Source organism: Hemitrygon akajei, chromosome 6 (genome assembly GCF_048418815.1).
Source record: "Hemitrygon akajei chromosome 6, sHemAka1.3, whole genome shotgun sequence".
Lineage (NCBI taxonomy): Eukaryota > Metazoa > Chordata > Chondrichthyes > Myliobatiformes > Dasyatidae > Hemitrygon > Hemitrygon akajei.
The window spans coordinates 104,245,781-104,269,389 of NC_133129.1; the positions used below are offsets into that span (position 1 = coordinate 104,245,781).

A 23,609-nucleotide genomic window follows, 5' to 3' on the forward strand; every position below is an offset into this window, starting at 1 on the left:
GGGGTGAATGGTCAGTGGATGGGGACAGGACGGGGACTGGGGTGAATGGTCAGTAGGTGGGGACAGGTCCGGGATTGGGGTGAATGGTCTGTGGGTGGGGACAGGACTGGGATTGGGGTGAAAGGTCAGTAGGTGGGGAAAGGACAGGGATTGGGGTGAATGGTCAGTGGGAGGGGACAGGACAGGGATTGGGGTGAATGGTCAGTAGGTGGGGACAGGGTGGAGTCTGGGGTGAATGGTCAGTGAGTGGGGACAGGGTGGAGACTGGGGTGAATAGTCAGTGGACGGGGACAGGCTGGAGTCTGGGGTTAATGGTCAGTGGACGGGGACAGGCTGGAGGCTGGGGTGAATGGTCAGTGGGTGGTGATTGATCTAGATTTCGGGTGAATGGTCAGTGGACGGGGACAGGCTGGAGTCTGGGGTGAATGGTCAGTTGGTGGGGACAGGACGAGGATTGGGGTGAATAGTCAGTGGACGGGGACAGGCTGGAGTCTGGGGTGAATGGTCAGTGGACGGGGACAGGCTGGAGTCTGGGGTGAATGGTCAGTGGGTGGGGACAGGACGGGGACTGTGGTGAATGGTCAGTAGGTGGGGACAGGACGGGGATTGGGGTGAATGGTCAGTAGGTGGGGACAGGACAGGGATTGGGGTGAATGGTCAGTGGGTGGGGACAGGCTGGAGTCTGGGGTGAATGGTCAGTGGGTGGGGACAGGACGGGGATTCGGGTGAATGGTCAGTAGGTGGGGACAGGACAGGGACTGGGGTGAATGGTCAGTGGGTGGGGACAGGACAGGGATTGGGGTGAATGGTCAGTGGGTGGGGACAGGGTGGAGTCTGGGGTGAATGGTCAGTAGGTGGGGACAGGGTGGAGTCTGGGGTGAATGGTCAGTGTGTGGGGACAGGATGGGGACTGGGATGAATGGTCAGTAGGTGGGGAAAGGACAGGGATTGGGGTGAATGGTCAGTAGGTGGGGACAGGACAGGGACTGGGGTGAATGGTCAGTAGGTGGGGACAGGGTGGAGTCTGGGGTGAATGGTCAGTGGATGGGGACAGGGTGGAGTCTGGGGTGAATGGTCAGTGGGTGGGGACAGGGTGGAGTCTGGGGTGAATGGTCAGTGAGTGGGGACAGGGTGGAGACTGGGGTGAATAGTCAGTGGACGGGGACAGGCTGGAGTCTGGGGTTAATGGTCAGTGGACGGGGACAGGCTGGAGGCTGGGGTGAATGGTCAGTGGGTGGTGATTGATCTAGGTTTCGGGTGAATGGACAGTGGACGGGGACAGGCTGGAGTCTGGGGTGAATGGTCAGTTGGTGGGGACAGGACGAGGATTGGGGTGAATAGTCAGTGGACGGGGACAGGCTGGAGTCTGGGGTGAATGGTCAGTGGACGGGGACAGGCTGGAGTCTGGGGTGAATGGTCAGTGGGTGGGGACAGGGTGGAGTCTGGGGTGAATGGTCAGTGGACGGGGACAGGCTGGAGTCTGGGGTGAATGGTCAGTGGACGGGGAAAGGGTGGAGTCTGGGGTCAATGGTCAGTGGGTGGAGATTGGCCTAGGTTTAGGGTGAATGGTCAGTGGGTGGGGACAGGTCGAGGATTGGGGTGAATGGTCAGTGGACGGGGACAGGCTGGAGTCTGGGTTGAATGGTCAGTGGACGGGGACAGGCTGGAGTCTGGGGTGAATGGTCAGTGGGTGGGGACAGGGAGGAGTCTGGGGTGAATGGTCAGTGGGTGGGGACAGGGTGGAGTCTGGGGTGAATGGTCAGTGGGCGGGGACAGGGTGGATTCTGGGGTGAATGGTCAGTGGGTGGGGACAGGGTGGATTCTGGGGTGAATGGTCAGTGGGTGGGGACAGGGTGGAGTCTGGGGTGAATGGTCAGTGGACGGGGACAGGCTGGAGTCTGGGGTGAATGGTCAGTGGGTGGGGACAGGGTGGAGTCTGGGGTGAATGGTCAGTGGATGGGGACAGGGTGGAGCCTGGGGTGAATGGTCAGTGGATGGGGACAGGGTGGAGCCTGTGGTGAATGGTCAGTGGGTGGGGACAGGATGGAGTGTGCGGTGAATGGTCAGTGGGTGGGGACAGAGTGGAGTCTGGGGTGAATGGTCAGTGGATGGGGACAGGGTGGAGCCTGTGGTGAATGGTCAGTGGGTGGGGACAGGATGGAGTGTGCGGTGAATGGTCAGTGGGTGGGGACAGGCTGGAGTCTGGGGTGAATGGTCAGTGGACGGGGACAGGCTGGAGTCTGGGGTGAATGGCCAGTGGGTGGGGACAGAGTGGAGTCTGGGGTGAATGGCCAGTGGACGGGGACAGGGTAGCGTCTGGGGTGAATGGTCAGTGGACGGGGACAGGGTGGAGTCTGGGGTGAATGGTCAGTGAACAGAGACAGGCTGGAGTCTGGGGTGATTGGTCAGTGGACGAGAATAGGGTGGAGTTTGGGGTGAATGGTCAGTAGGTGGGGATAGGGTGGAGTCTGGGGTGAATGGTCAGAGGGTGGGGACAGGGTGGAGTCTGGGGTGAATGGTCAGTGGGTGGGGACAAGTTGGAGTCTGGGGTGAATGGTCAGTGGGTGGGGACAAGGTGGAGTCTGGGGTGAATGGTCAGTGGGTGAGGACAGGCTGGAGTCTGGGGTGAATGGTCAGTGGACGGGGACAGGCTGGAGTCTGGGGTGAATGGTCAGTGGACAGGGACAGGCTGGAGTCTGGGATGAATGGTCAGTAGATGGGGACAGGCTGGAGTCTGGGGTGAATGGTCAGTGGGAGGGGACAGGACAGGGATTGGGGTGAATGGTCAGTAGGTGGGGACAGGACAGGGTTTGGGGTGAATGGTCAGTAGGTGGGGACAGGACGGGGATTGGGGTGAATGGTCAGTGGGTGGGGACAGGGTGGAGTCTGGGGTGAATGGTCAGTAGGTGGGGACAGGGTGGAGTCTGGGGTGAATGGTCAGTAGGTGGGGACAGGACAGGGATTGGGGTGAATGGTCAGTGGGTGGGGACAGGACGGGGATTGGGGTGAATGGTCAATAGGTGGGGACAGGACGGGGATTGGGGTGAATGGTCAATAGGTGGGGACAGGACGGGGATTGGGGTGAATGGTCAGTAGGTGGGGACAGGACAGGGTTTGGGGTGAATGCTCAGTAGGTGGGGACAGGACGGGGATTGGGGTGAATGGTCAGTGGGTGGGGACAGGACAGGGATTGGGGTGAATGGTCAATAGGTGGGGACAGGACGGGGATTGGGGTGAATGGTCAATAGGTGGGGACAGGACAGGGTTTGGGGTGAATGCTCAGTAGGTGGGGACAGGACGGGGTTTGTGGTGAATGCTCAGTAGGTGGGGACAGGACGGGGATTCGGGTGAATGGTCAGTGGGTGGGGACAGGGTGGAGTCTGGGGTGAATGGTCAGTAGGTCGGGACAGGACGGGGATTGGGGTGAATGGTCAGTGGGTGGGGACAGGGTGGAGTCTGGGGTGAATGGTCAGTGGGTGGGGACAGGGAGGAGTCTGGGGTGAATGGTCAGTAGGTGGGGACAGGGTGGAGTCTGGGGTGAATGGTCAGTGGACGGGGACAGGGTGGAGTTTGGGGTGAATGGTCAGTGGGTGGGGACAGGGTGGAGTCTGGGGTGAATGGTCAGTGGACGGGGACAGGCTGGAGTCTGGGGTGAATGGTCAGTGGGTGGGGACAGGGTGGAGTCTGGGGTGAATGGTCAGTGGATGGGGACAGGGTGGAGCCTGGGGTGAATGGTCAGTGGGTGGGGAGAGGATGGATTCTGGGGTGAATGGTCAGTGGGTGGGGACAGAGTGGAGTCTGGGGTGAATGGTCAGTGGATGGGGACAGGGTGGAGCCTGTGGTGAATGGTCAGTGGACGGGGACAGGGTGGAGTTTGGGGTGAATGGTCAGTGGGTGGGGACAGGGTGGAGTCTGGGGTGAATGGTCAGTGGATGGGGACAGGGTGGAGCCTGGGGTGAATGGTCAGTGGGTGGGGAGAGGATGGAGTCTGGGGTGAATGGTCAGTGGGTGGGGACAGGCTGGAGTCTGGGGTGAATGGTCAGTGGACGGGGACAGGCTGGAGTCTGGGGTGAATGGCCAGTGGGTGGGGACAGAGTGGAGTCTGGGGTGAATGGTCAGTGGATGGGGACAGGGTGGAGCCTGTGGTGAATGGTCAGTGGGTGGGGACAGGATGGAGTGTGCGGTGAATGGTCAGTGGGTGGGGACAGGCTGGAGTCTGGGGTGAATGGTCAGTGGACGGGGACAGGCTGGAGTCTGGGGTGAATGGCCAGTGGGTGGGGACAGAGTGGAGTCTGGGGTGAATGGCCAGTGGACGGGGACAGGGTAGCGTCTGGGGTGAATGGTCAGTGGACGGGGACAGGGTGGAGTCTGGGGTGAATGGTCAGTGAACAGAGACAGGCTGGAGTCTGGGGTGAATGGTCAGTGGACGAGAATAGGGTGGAGTTTGGGGTGAATGGTCAGTAGGTGGGGATAGGGTGGAGTCTGGGGTGAATGGTCAGAGGGTGGGGACAGGGTGGAGTCTGGGGTGAATGGTCAGTGGGTGGGGACAAGGTGGAGTCTGGGGTGAATGGTCAGTGGGTGAGGACAGGCTGGAGTCTGGGGTGAATGGTCAGTGGACGGGGACAGGCTGGAGTCTGGGGTGAATGGTCAGTGGACAGGGACAGGCTGGAGTCTGGGATGAATGGTCAGTAGATGGGGACAGGCTGGAGTCTGGGGTGAATGGTCAGTGGGAGGGGACAGGACAGGGATTGGGGTGAATGGTCAGTAGGTGGGGACAGGACAGGGTTTGGGGTGAATGGTCAGTAGGTGGGGACAGGACGGGGATTGGGGTGAATGGTCAGTGGGTGGGGACAGGGTGGAGTCTGGGGTGAATGGTCAGTAGGTGGGGACAGGGTGGAGTCTGGGGTGAATGGTCAGTAGGTGGGGACAGGACAGGGATTGGGGTGAATGGTCAGTGGGTGGGGACAGGACGGGGATTGGGGTGAATGGTCAGTAGGTGGGGACAGGACAGGGTTTGGGGTGAATGCTCAGTAGGTGGGGACAGGACGGGGATTGGGGTGAATGGTCAGTGGGTGGGGACAGGACGGGGATTGGGGTGAATGGTCAATAGGTGGGGACAGGACGGGGATTGGGGTGAATGGTCAATAGGTGGGGACAGGACAGGGTTTGGGGTGAATGCTCAGTAGGTGGGGACAGGACAGGGATTGGGGTGAATGGTCAGTGGGTGGGGACAGGACGGGGATTGGGGTGAATGGTCAATAGGTGGGGACAGGACGGGGATTGGGGTGAATGGTCAATAGGTGGGGACAGGACGGGGATTGGGGTGAATGGTCAGTAGGTGGGGACAGGACGGGGATTGGGGTGAATGGTCAGTAGGTGGGGACAGGACGGGGATTGGGGTGAATGGTCAATAGGTGGGGACAGGACGGGGATTGGGGTGAATGGTCAATAGGTGGGGACAGGACGGGGATTGGGGTGAATGGTCAATAGGTGGGGACAGGACGGGGACTGGGATGAATGGTCAGTAGGTGGGGACAGGGTGGAGTCTGGGGTGAATGGTCAGTGGGTGGGGACAGGGTGGAGTATGGGGTGAATGGTCAGTGGGTGGAGACAGGGTGGAGTCTGGGGTGAATGGTCAGTGGGTGGGGACAGGACTGGGATTGGGGTGAATGGTCAGTGGGTGGGGACAGGACGGGGATTGGGGTGAATGGTCAGAGGGTGGGGACAGGGTGGAGTCTGGGGTGAATGGTCAGTAGGTGGGGACAGGGTGGAGTCTGGGGTGAATGGTCAGAGGGTGGGGACAGGACGGGGATTGGGGTGAATGGTCAGTAGGTGGGGACAGGACAGGGATTGGGGTGAATGCTCAGTAGGTGGGGACAGGACAGGGATTGGGGTGAATGGTCAGAGGGTGGGGACAGGGTGGAGTCTGGGGTGAATGGTCAGAGGGTGGGGACAGGACGGGGATTGGGTTGAATGGTCAGTGGGTGGGGCAGGGTGGAGTCTGGGGTGAATGGTCAGTAGGTGGGGACAGGGTGGAGTCTGGGGTGAATGGTCAGTGAGTGGGGACAGGGTGGAGACTGGGGTGAATGGTCAGTAGGTGGGGAAAGGACAGGGATTGGGGTGAATGGTCAGTCGGAGGGGACAGTACAGGGATTGGGGTGAATGGTCAGTAGGTGGGGACAGGACGGGGACTGGGGTGAATGGTCAGTGGGTGGGGACAGGGTGGAGTCTGGGCTGAATGGTCAGTGAGTGGGGACAGGGTGGAGACTGGGGTGAATAGTCAGTGGACGGGGACAGGCTGGAGTCTGGGGTTAATGGTCAGTGGACGGGGACAGGCTGGAGGCTGGGGTGAATGGTCAGTGGGTGGTGATTGATCTAGGTTTCGGGTGAATGGACAGTGGACGGGGACAGGCTGGAGTCTGGGGTGAATGGTCAGTTGGTGGGGACAGGACGAGGATTGGGGTGAATAGTCAGTGGACGGGGACAGGCTGGAGTCTGGGGTGAATGGTCAGTGGACGGGGACAGGCTGGAGTCTGGGGTGAATGGTCAGTGGGTGGGGACAGGGTGGAGTCTGGGGTGAATGGTCAGTGGACGGGGACAGGCTGGAGTCTGGGGTGAATGGTCAGTGGATGGGGAAAGGGTGGAGTCTGGGGTCAATGGTCAGTGGGTGGAGATTGGCCTAGGTTTAGGGTGAATGGTCAGTGGGTGGGGACAGGTCGAGGATTGGGGTGAATGGTCAGTGGACGGGGACAGGCTGGAGTCTGGGGTGAATGGTCAGTTGGTGGGGACAGGTCGAGGATTGGGGTGAATGGTCAGTGGACGGGGACAGGCTGGAGTCTGGGGTGAATGGTCAGTGGACGGGGACAGGCTGGAGTCTGGGGTGAATGGTCAGTGGGTGGGGACAGGGAGGAGTCTGGGGTGAATGGTCAGTGGGTGGGGACAGGGTGGAGTCTGCGGTGAATGGTCAGTGGACGGGGACAGGCTGGAGTCTGGGGTGAATGGTCAGTGGGTGTGGACAGGGTGGAGTCTGGGGTGAATGGTCAGTGGGTGGGGACAGGCTGGAGTCTGGGGTGAATGGTCAGTGGGTGGGGACAGTCTGGAGTCTGGGGTGAATGGTCAGTGGACGGGGACAGGACGGGGATTGGGGTGAATGGTCAGTGGACGGGGACAGGCTGGAGTCTGGGGCGAATGGACAGTGGGTGGGGACAGGGTGGAGTCTGGGGTGAATGGTCAGTGGAAGGGGACAGGGTGGAGTCTGGGGTGAATTGTCAGTAGGTGGGGACAGGACGGGTTTTGGGGTGAATGCTCAGAAGGTGGGGACAGGACGGGGATTGGGGTGAATGGTCAGTAGGTGGGAACAGGGTGGAGTCTGGGGTGAATGGTCAGTGGACGGGGACAGGGTGGAGTCTGGGGTGAATGGTCAGTGGACGGGGACAGGCTGGAGTCTGGGGTGAATGGTCAGTGGGTGGGGACAGGGTGGAGTCTGGGGTGAAAGGTCAGTGGGTGGGGACAGGGTGGAGTCTGGGGTGAATGGTCAGTGGACGGGGACAGGCTGGAGTCTGGGGTGAATGGTCAGTGGGTGGGGACAGGGTGGAGTCTGGGGTGAATGGTCAGTGGATGGGGACAGGATGGAGTCTGGGGTGAATGGTCAGTGGGTGGGGACAGGGTGGAGTCTGCGGTGAATGGTCAGTGGGTGGGGATAGGCTGGAGTCTGGGGTGAATGGTCAGTGGACGGGGACAGGCTGGAGTCTGGGGTGAATGGTCAGTGGGTGGGGAAAGGGTGGAGTCTGGGGTGAATGGTCAGTGGGTGGGGACAGGGTGGAGTCTGCGGTGAATGGTCAGTGGGTGGGGACAGGCTGGAGTCTGGGGTGAATGGTCAGTGGACGGGGACAGGCTGGAGTCTGGGGTGAATGGTCAGTGGGTGGGGACAGGATGGGGATTGGGGTGAATGGTCAGTGGACGGGGACAGGGTGGAGTCTGGGGTGAATGGTCAGTGGGTGGGGACTGGGTGGAGTTCGGGTGAATGGTCAGTGGGTGGGGACAGGGTGGAGTTTAGGGTGAATGGTCAGTAGGTGAGGACTGGCAGGAGTCTGGGGTGAATGGTCAGTGGGTGGGGACAGGGTGGAGTCTGGGGTGAATGGTCAGTGGGTGGGGACAGGGTGGAGTCTGGGGTGAATGGTCAGTAGGTGGGGACAGGGTGGAGTCTGGGGTGAATGGTCAGTTGGACGGGGACAGGGTGGAGTCTGGGGTGAATGGTTAGTAGGTGGGGACAGGGTGGAGTCTGGGGTGAATGGTCAGTGGGTGGGGCAGGTCGGGGTTAGGGGTGAATGGTCAGTAGGTGGGGACAGGGTGGAGTCTGGGGTGAATGGTCAGTGGGTGGGGACAGGTTGGAGTTGGTGTGAATGGTCAGTGGGTGGAGACAGGGTGGAGTCTGGGGTGAATGGTCAGTTGGACGGGGACAGGGTGGAGTCTGGGGTGAATGGTCAGTGGGTGGGGACAGGACGGGGATTGGGGTGAATGGTCAGTGGGTGGGGACAGGGTGGAGTTGTGGTGAATGGTCAGTGGACGGGGACAGGATGGTGTCTGGGGTGAATGGTCAGTGGACGGGGACAGGCTGGAGTCTGGGGTGAATTGTCAGTTGGTGGGGACAGGCTGGAGTCTGGGGTGAATGGTCAGTGGGTGGGGACAGGGTGGAGTCTGTGGTGAATGGTCAGTGGACGGGGACAGGCTGGAGTCTGGGGTGAGTGGTCAGTGGATGGGGACAGGGTGGAGTCTGGGGTGAATGGTCAGTGGATGGGGACAGGGTGGAGTTTGGGGTGAATGGTCAGTGGGTAGGGACAGGGTGGAGTCTGGGGTGAATGGTCAGTAGGTGGGGACAGGACGGGGTTTGGGGTGAATGCTCAGTAGGTGGGGACAGGACGGGGATTGGGGTGAATGGTCAGGAGGTCGGGACAGGACGGGGATTGGGGTGAATGGTCAGTGGGTAGGGACAGGGTGGAGTCTGGGGTGAATGGACAGTGGACGGGGACAGGCTGGAGTCTGGGGTGAATGGTCAGTTGGTGGGGACAGGACGAGGATTGGGGTGAATAGTCAGTGGACGGGGACAGGCTGGAGTCTGGGGTGAATGGTCAGTGGACGGGGACAGGCTGGAGTCTGGGGTGAATGGTCAGTGGGTGGGGACAGGGTGGAGTCTGGGGTGAATGGTCAGTGGACGGGGACAGGCTGGAGTCTGGGGTGAATGGTCAGTGGACGGGGAAAGGGTGGAGTCTGGGGTCAATGGTCAGTGGGTGGAGATTGGCCTAGGTTTAGGGTGAATGGTCAGTGGGTGGGGACAGGTCGAGGATTGGGGTGAATGGTCAGTGGACGGGGACAGGCTGGAGTCTGGGGTGAATGGTCAGTGGACGGGGACAGGCTGGAGTCTGGGGTGAATGGTCAGTGGGTGGGGACAGGGAGGAGTCTGGGGTGAATGGTCAGTGGGTGGGGACAGGGTGGAGTCTGCGGTGAATGGTCAGTGGACGGGGACAGGCTGGAGTCTGGGGTGAATGGTCAGTGGGTGTGGACAGGGTGGAGTCTGGGGTGAATGGTCAGTGGGTGGGGACAGGCTGGAGTCTGGGGTGAATGGTCAGTGGGTGGGGACAGTCTGGAGTCTGGGGTGAATGGTCAGTGGACGGGGACAGGACGGGGATTGGGGTGAATGGTCAGTGGACGGGGACAGGCTGGAGTCTGGGGCGAATGGACAGTGGGTGGGGACAGGGTGGAGTCTGGGGTGAATGGTCAGTGGAAGGGGACAGGGTGGAGTCTGGGGTGAATTGTCAGTAGGTGGGGACAGGACGGGTTTTGGGATGAATGCTCAGAAGGTGGGGACAGGACGGGGATTGGGGTGAATGGTCAGTAGGTGGGAACAGGGTGGAGTCTGGGGTGAATGGTCAGTGGACGGGGACAGGGTGGAGTCTGGGGTGAATGGTCAGTGGACGGGGACAGGCTGGAGTCTGGGGTGAATGGTCAGTGGGTGGGGACAGGGTGGAGTCTGGGGTGAAAGGTCAGTGGGTGGGGACAGGGTGGAGTCTGGGGTGAATGGTCAGTGGACGGGGACAGGCTGGAGTCTGGGGTGAATGGTCAGTGGGTGGGGACAGGGTGGAGTCTGGGGTGAATGGTCAGTGGATGGGGACAGGATGGAGTCTGGGGTGAATGGTCAGTGGGTGGGGACAGGGTGGAGTCTGCGGTGAATGGTCAGTGGGTGGGGATAGGCTGGAGTCTGGGGTGAATGGTCAGTGGACGGGGACAGGCTGGAGTCTGGGGTGAATGGTCAGTGGGTGGGGAAAGGGTGGAGTCTGGGGTGAATGGTCAGTGGGTGGGGACAGGGTGGAGTCTGCGGTGAATGGTCAGTGGGTGGGGACAGGCTGGAGTCTGGGGTGAATGGTCAGTGGACGGGGACAGGCTGGAGTCTGGGGTGAATGGTCAGTGGGTGGGGACAGGATGGGGATTGGGGTGAATGGTCAGTGGACGGGGACAGGGTGGAGTCTGGGGTGAATGGTCAGTGGGTGGGGACTGGGTGGAGTTCGGGTGAATGGTCAGTGGGTGGGGACAGGGTGGAGTTTAGGGTGAATGGTCAGTAGGTGAGGACTGGCAGGAGTCTGGGGTGAATGGTCAGTGGGTGGGGACAGGGTGGAGTCTGGGGTGAATGGTCAGTGGGTGGGGACAGGGTGGAGTCTGGGGTGAATGGTCAGTAGGTGGGGACAGGGTGGAGTCTGGGGTGAATGGTCAGTTGGACGGGGACAGGGTGGAGTCTGGGGTGAATGGTTAGTAGGTGGGGACAGGGTGGAGTCTGGGGTGAATGGTCAGTGGGTGGGGCAGGTCGGGGTTAGGGGTGAATGGTCAGTATGTGGGGACAGGGTGGAGTCTGGGGTGAATGGTCAGTGGGTGGGGACAGGTTGGAGTTGGTGTGAATGGTCAGTGGGTGGAGACAGGGTGGAGTCTGGGGTGAATGGTCAGTTGGACGGGGACAGGGTGGAGTCTGGGGTGAATGGTCAGTGGGTGGGGACAGGACGGGGATTGGGGTGAATGGTCAGTGGGTGGGGACAGGGTGGAGTTGTGGTGAATGGTCAGTGGACGGGGACAGGATGGTGTCTGGGGTGAATGGTCAGTGGACGGGGACAGGCTGGAGTCTGGGGTGAATTGTCAGTTGGTGGGGACAGGCTGGAGTCTGGGGTGAATGGTCAGTGGGTGGGGACAGGGTGGAGTCTGTGGTGAATGGTCAGTGGACGGGGACAGGCTGGAGTCTGGGGTGAGTGGTCAGTGGATGGGGACAGGGTGGAGTTTGGGGTGAATGGTCAGTGGGTAGGGACAGGGTGGAGTCTGGGGTGAATGGTCAGTAGGTGGGGACAGGACGGGGTTTGGGGTGAATGCTCAGTAGGTGGGGACAGGACGGGGATTGGGGTGAATGGTCAGGAGGTCGGGACAGGACGGGGATTGGGGTGAATGGTCAGTGGGTAGGGACAGGGTGGAGTCTGGGGTGAATGGACAGTGGACGGGGACAGGCTGGAGTCTGGGGTGAATGGTCAGTTGGTGGGGACAGGACGAGGATTGGGGTGAATAGTCAGTGGACGGGGACAGGCTGGAGTCTGGGGTGAATGGTCAGTGGACGGGGACAGGCTGGAGTCTGGGGTGAATGGTCAGTGGGTGGGGACAGGGTGGAGTCTGGGGTGAATGGTCAGTGGACAGGGACAGGCTGGAGTCTGGGGTGAATGGTCAGTGGACGGGGAAAGGGTGGAGTCTGGGGTCAATGGTCAGTGGGTGGAGATTGGCCTAGGTTTAGGGTGAATGGTCAGTGGGTGGGGACAGGTCGAGGATTGGGGTGAATGGTCAGTGGACGGGGACAGGCTGGAGTCTGGGGTGAATGGTCAGTGGACGGGGACAGGCTGGAGTCTGGGGTGAATGGTCAGTGGGTGGGGACAGGGAGGAGTCTGGGGTGAATGGTCAGTGGGTGGGGACAGGGTGGAGTCTGCGGTGAATGGTCAGTGGACGGGGACAGGCTGGAGTCTGGGGTGAATGGTCAGTGGGTGTGGACAGGGTGGAGTCTGGGGTGAATGGTCAGTGGGTGGGGACAGGCTGGAGTCTGGGGTGAATGGTCAGTGGGTGGGGACAGTCTGGAGTCTGGGGTGAATGGTCAGTGGACGGGGACAGGACGGGGATTGGGGTGAATGGTCAGTGGACGGGGACAGGCTGGAGTCTGGGGCGAATGGACAGTGGGTGGGGACAGGGTGGAGTCTGGGGTGAATGGTCAGTGGAAGGGGACAGGGTGGAGTCTGGGGTGAATTGTCAGTAGGTGGGGACAGGACGGGTTTTGGGGTGAATGCTCAGAAGGTGGGGACAGGACGGGGATTGGGTTGAATGGTCAGTAGGTGGGAACAGGGTGGAGTCTGGGGTGAATGGTCAGTGGACGGGGTCAGGGTGGAGTCTGGGGTGAATGGTCAGTGGACGGGGACAGGCTGGAGTCTGGGGTGAATGGTCAGTGGGTGGGGACAGGGTGGAGTCTGGGGTGAAAGGTCAGTGGGTGGGGACAGGGTGGAGTCTGGGGTGAATGGTCAGTGGACGGGGACAGGCTGGAGTCTGGGGTGAATGGTCAGTGGGTGGGGACAGGGTGGAGTCTGGGGTGAATGGTCAGTGGATGGGGACAGGATGGAGTCTGGGGTGAATGGTCAGTGGGTGGGGACAGGGTGGAGTCTGCGGTGAATGGTCAGTGGGTGGGGATAGGCTGGAGTCTGGGGTGAATGGTCAGTGGACGGGGACAGGCTGGAGTCTGGGGTGAATGGTCAGTGGGTGGGGAAAGGGTGGAGTCTGGGGTGAATGGTCAGTGGGTGGGGACAGGGTGGAGTCTGCGGTGAATGGTCAGTGGGTGGGGACAGGCTGGAGTCTGGGGTGAATGGTCAGTGGACGGGGACAGGCTGGAGTCTGGGGTGAATGGTCAGTGGGTGGGGACAGGATGGGGATTGGGGTGAATGGTCAGTGGACGGGGACAGGGTGGAGTCTGGGGTGAATGGTCAGTGGGTGGGGACTGGGTGGAGTTCGGGTGAATGGTCAGTGGGTGGGGACAGGGTGGAGTTTAGGGTGAATGGTCAGTAGGTGAGGACTGGCAGGAGTCTGGGGTGAATGGTCAGTGGGTGGGGACAGGGTGGAGTCTGGGGTGAATGGTCAGTGGGTGGGGACAGGGTGGAGTCTGGGGTGAATGGTCAGTAGGTGGGGACAGGGTGGAGTCTGGGGTGAATGGTCAGTTGGACGGGGACAGGGTGGAGTCTGGGGTGAATGGTTAGTAGGTGGGGACAGGGTGGAGTCTGGGGTGAATGGTCAGTGGGTGGGGCAGGTCGGGGTTAGGGGTGAATGGTCAGTAGGTGGGGACAGGGTGGAGTCTGGGGTGAATGGTCAGTGGGTGGGGACAGGTTGGAGTTGGGGTGAATGGTCAGTGGGTGGAGACAGGGTGGAGTCTGGGGTGAATGGTCAGTTGGACGGGGACAGGGTGGAGTCTGGGGTGAATGGTCAGTGGGTGGGGACAGGACGGGGATTGGGGTGAATGGTCAGTGGGTGGGGACAGGGTGGAGTTGTGGTGAATGGTCAGTGGACGGGGACAGGATGGTGTCTGGGGTGAATGGTCAGTGGACGGGGACAGGCTGGAGTCTGGGGTGAATTGTCAGTTGGTGGGGACAGGCTGGAGTCTGGGGTGAATGGTCAGTGGGTGGGGACAGGGTGGAGTCTGTGGTGAATGGTCAGTGGACGGGGACAGGCTGGAGTCTGGGGTGAGTGGTCAGTGGATGGGGACAGGGTGGAGTCTGGGGTGAATGGTCAGTGGATGGGGACAGGGTGGAGTTTGGGGTGAATGGTCAGTGGGTAGGGACAGGGTGGAGTCTGGGGTGAATGGTCAGTAGGTGGGGACAGGACGGGGTTTGGGGTGAATGCTCAGTAGGTGGGGACAGGACGGGGATTGGGGTGAATGGTCAGGAGGTCGGGACAGGACGGGGATTGGGGTGAATGGTCAGTGGGTGGGGACAGGGAGGAGTCTGGGGTGAATGGTCAGTAGGTGGGGACAGGACAGGGATTGGGGTGAATGGTCAGTAGGTGGGGACAGGGTGGAGTCTGGGGTGAATGGTCAGTAGGTGGGGACAGGACAGGGATTGGGGTGAATGGTCAGTAGGTGGGGACAGGGTGGAGTCTGGGGTGAATGGTCAGTAGGTGGGGACAGGACAGGGATTGGGGTGAATGGTCAGTAGGTGGGGACAGGGTGGAGTCTGGGGTGAATGGTCAGTGGACTGGGACAGGGTGGAGTCTGGGGTGAATGGTCAGTAGGTGGGGACAGGACAGGGATTGGGGTGAATGGTCAGTGGGTGGGGACAGGCTGGAGTCTGGGGTGAATGGTCAGTAGATGTGGACAGGGTGGAGTCTGGGGTGAATGTTCAGTTGGTGGGGACAGGGTGGAGTCTGGGGTGAATGGTCAGTGGACGGGGACAGGGTGGAGTCTGGGGTGAATGGTCAGTAGGTGGGGACAGGACGGGGTTTGGGGTGAATGTTCAGTTGGTGGGGACAGGGTGGAGTCTGGGGTGAATGGTCAGTGGGTGGTGATAGGTTTAGATCTGGGGTGAATGGTCAGTGGGTGGGAACAGGTGTAGGTCTGGGTTGAATGTTGAGTGGGTAGGAACAGGGTAGGGCCTGGGGTGAATGATCTGTGGGTGGGGAGCGGGAGGGGTCTTGGGTGAATAGTCAGTGAGTGGGGACAGAACAGGGATGGGAGTGAATAGTCAGTGGGTGGGGAGAGGATGGGGTATGGGATTAATTTTCAGTGTTCAAATATTGGTCTGAATCCGGCTGCCTGACTATCAGCCAATGGGACGGCCTTGTTTTGTCTGTGAAGTGGTGGGAAAACCTCCCAATACCATCCCGATGTTGGCATTGAAACTGTCACGGCCCCAGGTAATGCTACCTTCTGCATTTTGAGAGTCTTGATGTTGTCAAAGCATTTCTTCATGTGGGGTTGCACTGCTGGAGGATTGCGCGACTGCCCTAGTATCTCCAGCAGGTCATCATTGGACAGGAAGTAGAAGCGAGGGAAGATCTGTCGCTTGGTTTCCAGGTACATGTCCAGGGACTTCTCAATCTCTTCCAGCTTCCCATTCATTCCATTCAAGGCATCCAGGAGACCTGCAACATTGCACAGCAGCAGTGTCCTTACACCATTCTGATATCCCAACAGAACCAGGGCAGATGGCAAGCAGTAAGGAAATGGACAGGGCCCAATAGGCCATGCAACTAGTCACTGGTCACCACCACAGTATCATTTCCACCCAGCCTTCCCCTTCATTTCTGTTCAGTCGCCTAAACTCTTATCCTGAATCCTGCTGGCTGCAGACCAGGGTTCTGGCATATGGCAACAACAAATGGCAGGCTAATAAGCTGGTACAATACTATCAAAACAGGCCTGACAGACATAGTGACCTCTGAACACAGTGAAGAACAAGAGAGAGCATCAGTCTCTCACATCTCTCACCCTTTGCATCTGGATGGTGACGGATTTTGACTCCATTTTCATGTCTTGGTTCCAATATCTTCAACACCTCCCCTCTCCCCCCCCCCCCCAATCAGCAAAAGCCTTCCAATGTCTACTTTAAATTTTCAGTTGAAACTTGATTTCAACAGATGTTTGGGGGAAAGAACTCAAAATATCACCCAAGAGTTCAAATTCTTCCCCTTTGCTCTGGAGTCCCCCAGCCAGGGGTGACTGTCTTCCACCTCAACCATATCCTTTAATCTTCTTCAGTTTTGATTCTCTGTCCCAACCTTCCCCAACCACCTCCCCCCCACTCCCATCCCATTGACACTCAAGAGAACACAGATCCAGTCTGTGACCTTAGATTATTTTGGAAGGTTCCCTCTCTATATGTGATGGGGCACGCAGAAGTGAACACTGGAGTTACAGACTTTGGGTCTTTGCGGGAATGGGGCCCATTCTCGGGGTTTCAGGACCGGCCATTGTTTGGCACCACAAGGGTTGGGCCTGAGAGTCCAGCTCAAATTTAGAAGTCTAAGATCTCAGGGCTCTGGAGACAGGCAGATTGAGGGTTGGTGTCATGGCCGGAGACTCGTGTGTCATCGGGGGAGTCGGAAAATCTACTGCTGTGGGCCCGAAGACCCGGGATTTTTGCAAACTTCAGGCACAGAGTTCGAGAAAAGCGATGTAACGGACTTCTAACATCATAAACCAGCGAGTTGTTTGTTATGTCTCCCCATTCGCTGGGAAAATGGAGACAGCTCTTTCTCCCCTATTAGGTGGAAGAGAGAGCCTGTGGTATGTCGTATACCGGGTGAAAAGCGAAGTCTTTGGGGTAATTGCAAGTCTGTGTCTTTGCTCATGTCTGAGTGCTCGGTAGCGGGTGCTGATGCTTTTTTTTGCCGGTGGTGGGGGGGGGGGGGGGATTGTTGCTTGCTGTCGATTACACACAGGAGGGAGGGGAGCTGGGGGGGACGTTGGGGTTCTTACATTTTACTGTCATTCATTCTTTGGGGCACTCCTCTGTTTTCGTGGATGTTTGCGAAGAAACAGCATTTAGAGGATGTATATTGTACACATTTCTCTAACATTAAATTGGACCTTTGAACATACCTGGGTAATGGGTTCCTTTCAGCGCATTGGGCTCATGGACCAGACGGTACATGATCACTTTCCACTGTTCATTGATGCTGTCAAACTCCGCTGACTCCTGAGGGAGTTGTTTACGGATGTCCTCACCAAGAAAAATATTCTGTAGTGACAAAGCCGCCAGGAGATAGTTAGGTATGATTAATGCCTTGTAGTGAGCACTGCCCTCCCAGCCTTTCTCCACTGAGGTTTAGCGTTGAAGTCACTAAACACCCAAGCTCACTGAGCAGAGAGTAGAAAGCAAAGTCAGGTACTTCACAATCTGAACTGCTTACTGCTGAGTAACCCTGCGTCAGCCCATGGCCTCCTCTACTGCCATGATGAGACTACTGTCAAACTGGAGGATCAACGGCTCACAGCCATACTGGGTAGCCTCCAATCTGATAGTATGAACACTGAACTCTCTACTTCCAGTAATTTCTCCCCTCCCCTTCTCTCTTTTTCTATTCGCCATGCTGGTTCCACTCTTACCACTTCTCCTCAACTGCCCATCATTTTCCTATTTCCCTTTCTCCCATGGTCCACTCTCCTCTCCAATCAGATTATCTTCTTCAGGCCTTTACCACATCCACCTACCATTTCCCAACTTCTTACTTCATCACTCTGCCCATCACCATCTTCCCCATCACCTGGTCTCACCTCTCACCTGCCAGCCGGTACTCCTCCACCCGCCCCCCCCCCCCCCCACCACCTCCCTATTCTGGCTTCTTCCCCTTTCCTTTCCAGTCCTGATGAAGAGTCTCAGCCTTTCATTTCCTTCCATAGATGCTGCCTGACCTGCTGAGTACCTCCAGCATTTTGTAGGTGTTATCCTTACAGGATACTGATTCACCCATTGCAATCCTAGTCCTAGAGCCATACAGCACAGAAACATACCTTTGGCCCAAACAATGCATGCCAACCAATGTCCCCATATTCCCATGTTTGGACCACATCCGTCTAAACCATTCTTTTCCATGTACCTGTTCAAGTATCTTTTTAGTGTGGTTTATGTGCCTGCCTCAGCTCGTTCCAAATACTGACCACACTCTAGGTGAAGAAATTGCCTTTAAGTCTCTTCCCTCTCACCTTAAACCTACGCCCTCTGGTTCTTGATTCCACACCTCTGGGGAAAGCACTCACTCTAGCTGCACCCATCATAACAACAAGAGATCCTGCAGATATTGGAAATCTTGAGCAGCACACACAAAATTCTGGAGGAACTCAGCAGGTCAGGCAGACTCTATGGAGGGGAGTAAGCAATCAACATTTTGGGCCAAGGCCTTTCAACAGGACTGATAAAGGAGCAGAAACTAGGATAAGGTGGTGGGAAAGGGGACTGGCGAGGAGTACAGGTGAGGGTACAGATGGGTGGAAGAGGGAGGGGGGATGAAGTGAGAAGCTGGGAGGTGATTATTCAACTGTTTATTTCCCTCCATAGATGTTGCCTGACCTGACAAGTTCCTCCAGCATTGTGTATGTTGCTCTGTACCCCTCTATAAGATCACCTCTCATTCTCCTACACTCCAATGAGTTGAGACGAAACCTGATGAGCCTGTCTCCATAGCAGAGTCCCTCAAGTCCAGCAGAGGGAGACCTAAAGCTGCTCTGTGTCCAAAGTGTACGGCTTTCCAATGCAGGCATGAGTGAGTCCGTTGATGTTACACATGGAACTCGAGTTCCAACTTGCTGTTTGGGCCAAAGAATTTTGGTGCAGGGCTCTCCAGCAGCTTAAACTCACACCTTGCAGGCTCCTGAAAACAGACTTCCATTTCCTCATTTTGAGCAATGTAAAATTTAACCCCACCATCTGGTAGGCTAGTTACTAAACCATTTCCAATCGTCTTTTAGGTGAATACAAAAGAACCCAAAGCAATACACAATCTGCTAGAGGAACTCAGAGGGGTTGAGCAGTATCTGCAAGAGGAAAGGGACTGTCAATGTCTTGGGTTGAAGCCCTGCATCAGTCCTTTACCTATACAGATGCAGCTCAACCCACTGAGTTCCTCCAGCAGATTGTGCACTGCTTCAGCTTCCACCATCTTTAATCTCTCATATCTCCAAAATTATTGTCAAAGTATGTACATGTCACCTTATACTAACTTGAGAGTCATTTTCATACAAGCATTTAGAGGAAAATAAAGAAAGTCAATAGAATTTGTGAAAAAGTACATGAAGACTGACAGACAACTAATATGCAAAAAAGACAAATTAGATAGATAGATAGATAGATACCAAGAACATGAGCTGCAGAGTCCTTGAAAGTGAGTTTGTAGGTTGTGGAATCAGTTCAGACTCGAGGTGAGTGAAGTTATCCATGCTGGTTCAGGAGCCTGATGGTTGTAGGGTAACAACTGTTCCCTAACCTGCTGGTTGGGACTGAAGGCTCCTATACCTCCTTCCCAATGGCAGCTGCATAAAGAGAACACGACCTAAATGCTGGGCTCTTTGATGGATGTTGCTTCCTTGTAAATACGCTCAGTGGCAAGCAGGGCTTTTCAGGTAATGGACTGGGCTATACCCACCACTTTCTGCATCCATTGCCTTGATGCTTCCATACCAGGCCATGGTACAAACAAGTCAGGATACTCTCGACCCCACCATTTCAGGAGGAGTGCAGGAGATCCACTGTCCTCCACCAACAGTACCTATGGATTATTTGGTCAATGTCAGCTTCCCGTTTGGAGCAGCTTCTATGTTCCCTTCATTACAACAGTGACTGTATGAAGTACTTTACAGGATGCAAAGGCTTTGCCACATGTAATAGTGTGAGATTGTAGTGGTGATAGGAGCACCTGCCCCCATTAGTCCAATTTACCTCCAGGTACAACCACTGCCTCTGCACAATTAGGATCATTTCTACCACCTCCAGAATGAGAGAGAGACAGCGCTCCCAGTAATCCACCTGCTTGTCAAACGCCTTTAAGTAGGGAGAAGACTTCATGGTTGACAACGTGAGCTGGTTTTCCTCCAATGTCTGGAAGATGTCATCAGTTCCTCTGTGCACAGATAAATACAAGTGAGTCACAATGCAACAATGCTTCACGTTCATGGTGCAGTCTCAGACAGGTTTTCAGGGATTACATAAGGGGAGGGGGGAGAGAGAGAGAGAGGGAGAGGGAAAGAGAGAGAGAGGGGGGGAGAGGGAAAGAGAGAGAGGGGGAGAGGGGAGAGGAAGAGAGAGAGGGAGGGGGGAGAGAGAGAGGGAGGGGGGAGAGAGAGAGGGAGGGGGAGAGAGAGAGGGAGGGGGAGAGAGAGGGAGGGGGGAGAGAGAGAGGGAGGGGGGAGAGAGAGAGGGAGGGGGGAGAGAGAGGGAGGGGGGAGAGAGAGAGGGAGGGGGAGAGAGAGAGGGAGGGGGAGAGAGAGAGAGAGAGAGAGGGGGAGAGAGAGGGGGAGAGAGAATGAATGAGAGAATGTTCACAGGGGCAAGTCACAATGTTACTCAGCACAGCGATATCCACAATATCAACAGCACCTCCTCTGGACAGCACAGTAGCATAATAATTAACACAACTGTTAACAGCACCAGTTGGTTAATCAAGTTTCAACTCCTGTCACTGCCTATAAGGAGTTTGCATGTTCTTCCCATACCATGCTGTTTGCTTTGGGTTCCTCCCACATTCCAAAGATGTACGAGTTAGGGTTGGTGAGTTGTGGGCATGCTTTGTTAGTGCCAGAAACATGGAGACACTTGCAGGCTGCCCCCTGCACAATCCTTGCTGACAATACACACAAAATTCTGGAAGAACTCAGCAGGCAAGGCAGCATCTATCAAAAAGCGTATAGTCAATGTTTTGGCCGAGACCTTTCATCTCCCGACACAGACTGGGAGGCTGTTTCACTGAACACCTACGCTCGGTCCGCCAGAAAAAGCAGGATCTCCCAGTGGCCACACATTTTAATTCCACGTCCCATTCCCATTCTGAAATGTCTATCCATGGCCTCCTCTACTGTCAAGATGAATCCACATTCAGGTTGGAAGAACAACACCTTCTATTCCGTCTGGGTAGCCTCCAACCTGATGGCATGAACATTGATTTCTCTAACTTCCGTTAATGCCCCTCCTCCCCTTCTTACCCCATCCCTTATTTATTCTCCCCTCCTTTTTTTCTCTCTCTTATTTTCCTCTCTCTGCCCCTCTCATATTCACTCCATGCCTGCGCTCCATCTCTCTCTGGTGCTCCCCTCCCACTTTCTTTCTCCCGAGGCCTCCCATCCCATGATCCTTTCCCTTCTCCAGCTGTGTATCCCTTTTGCCAATCACCTGTCCAGCTCCTCCCCCTCCTGTCTTCTGCTATCATTTTGGATTTCCCCCTCCCCCTCCCATCTCTTACTATCTTTTCTTTCAGTTACTCCTGATGAAGGGTCTCGGCCTGAAACATTGACAGTGCTTCTCCCTATAGATGCTGCCTGATCTGCTGCGTTGCACCAGCATTTTGTGTGTGTTGCTTGAATTTCCAGCATCTGCAGATTTCCTTGTGTTTTGCCTTTCATCAGAGTTTGATTTGACACCATATATCACAATGATTTCAATGTTCGTGTGATAAGTAAAGCAAATCTTTCCATTAACTGCCAAGGCTCTGCTCATAGACAACTGGTGTGCTGTCTGCAATGTTTGGCTACACAAGAAAACAGGAGCAGGAGTAGACCACTCGGTCCCTCAAGCCTGCTGCACCATTTCATATGATAATGGTGAACTGAACTCAACTCCTCCTCTATGCCATTTTTCATGCCCCTCTATGCCTCCATCTCTTGAACATTTATCCATCCTGACTTTAAATACTTTTGATAATTCAGCTCCCACCATCCACCACAGCAGAGCTTTCCAGAGATTCACCACCTTCTGTGAGGACTTTTCTATGTACCTCAATTTTAAAAGACTAGCCTCTTATCCTGTTGTTCCATTGCATTGTGTGAGACTCTCTCACTAGCGAAAACATCCCAAGAAGCCCCCTTAGGATCTAATATAATTGCATAAGCTCACCCTTTATAATTCTGAACAGCAAGGATACAGACCCAAATTATTCAGCCTCTCTTGAGAGTGCAAACTTCTCAGGTGGATCTCCTTTGGACTGCTTGACTGTTACCATAGCTTTTGCCATAGGTTACCATAGGTATAGGGACCAAAACTGCCCAGTATTGCAAGTGAGGCCTCACCAACACCATGTACAACTGGAACTAAACTACCCTATTTCTAAACTCCAACCTCTTTGTAGCAAAGATACCAAAATGCCCTTTGTTTTAACTATTCGTTAGACCTGCCTTTTAAGTTTTATGGTTCACATACTAGAACACCTAGAATCCCAGAACTTCAGTCACATTCAGTCTCTCTCTCTACTTAGATAGGCATCTGCCTATTATTTCTCTTATCAAAGTAAATGACCTGCCAGCAGCCCACATTAAACTCCATTCAATCAATTTGTCCATATCCTATTGCAGGGTTACAGTATCCTTATCACAACATGACTTTCACATTATTGGCAAATATGGAATCCTTACACACTGTTTCTTACTCCAGGTCATTAACACAGAAAATGAACAATTATGATCCAATAACTGATCTCTGGGACTTCCTTCCAGTCTGGAAAGGAACCATTTATTCCAACTTTGTTTTTAGTTCATTCTAACCATAGAAACATAGAAACAAAGAAAACCTACAGCACAATATAGGCTTTTCAGCCCAGAAAGATGTACTGTACATGTCCCTACCTTAGAAATTATTAGGCTTACCCATTGCCCTCTATTTCTCTATGCTCCATGTACTTATCCAAATGTCTCTTAAAATACCCTATCGTATCCGCCTCCACCACCGTTGCCAGCAGCCCATTCCACGCACTCACCATTCTGAGTAAAAAAAACTTACCCCTGACATCTCCTCTGTACCTGCTCCAAAGCACCTTAAACCTGTGTCCTCTTGTTGCAACCATTTCAGCCTTGGGAAAAAGCCTCTGATTATCCACACGATCAATGCCTCTCATCATCTTAGACACCTCTATCAGGTGACCTCTCATCCTCCATCACTCCAAGGAGAAAAGGCCAAGTTCACTCAACCTATTCTCATAAGGCATGCTCACCAATCCAGGCAACATCCTTGTAAATCTCCTCTGCACCCTTTCTATGGCTTCCACATCCTTCCTGTAGTGAGGCGACCAGAACTGAGCACAGTACTCCAAGTGGGGTCTGACCAGGGTCCTATATAGCTGCAACATTACCTCTTAGCCCTAAATTCAATTCCAAAGTTGATGACGGCCAATACACCATACGCCTTCTTAACTACAGAGTCAAGCTGCGCAGCTGCTTTGAGCTTCCTATGGACTCGGACCCCAAGATCTCTCTGATCCTCCACACTACCAAGAGTCTTACCATTAATACTATATTCTGCCATGATATTTGACCTACCAAAATGAACCACTTACCACTTATCTGGGTTGAACTCCATCTGCCACATCCTATCAATGTCCCGCTGTATCCTCTGACGGCCCTCCACACTATCCACAACACCTTCGACCTTTGTGTCATCAGCAAACTTATTAACCCATCCCTCCACTTCCTCATCCAGGTCATTTATAAAAATCACAAAGAGTAGGGGTCCCAGAACATATCCCTGAGGCACTCCACTGGTCATTGGCCTCCATGCAGAATATGACCCATCTACAACCACTCTTTGCCTTCTGTGGACAAGCCAGTTCTGGATCCACAAAGCAATGTCCCCTTGGATCCCATGCCTCCTTACTTTCTCAATAAGCTTTGCACGGGGTACCTTATCAAATGCCTTGCTGAAATCCACATACACTACATCTACTGCCCTTCCTTCATCAATGTGTTTAGTCACATCCTCAAAAAATTCAATCAGGCTCGTAAGGTACGATCTGCCCTTGACCAAAACCATGTGCTTTTGATATATGTATCAGCCTCTTGTGTGGCACCATGTCAAATGCCTTTTTGAAAT

General features: G+C 55.6%; 1 protein-coding gene across 1 annotated transcript in view; it reads right to left on the reverse strand.

Moving 5' to 3' along the window:
* The window catches only part of dnah2 (dynein, axonemal, heavy chain 2), a 497,351-nt gene that overhangs the window by 262,434 nt on the left and 211,308 nt on the right, over nt 1-23,609 (reverse strand). Inside the window, exons 29-31 of the mRNA XM_073049044.1 lie at nt 19,479-19,659; nt 16,646-16,784; nt 14,969-15,186 (exon numbers count right to left, since the gene is read on the reverse strand). Of these exons, the coding sequence (XP_072905145.1) occupies nt 14,969-15,186; nt 16,646-16,784; nt 19,479-19,659 (538 nt within the window). The remainder of the gene's footprint in view (nt 1-14,968; nt 15,187-16,645; nt 16,785-19,478; nt 19,660-23,609) is intronic.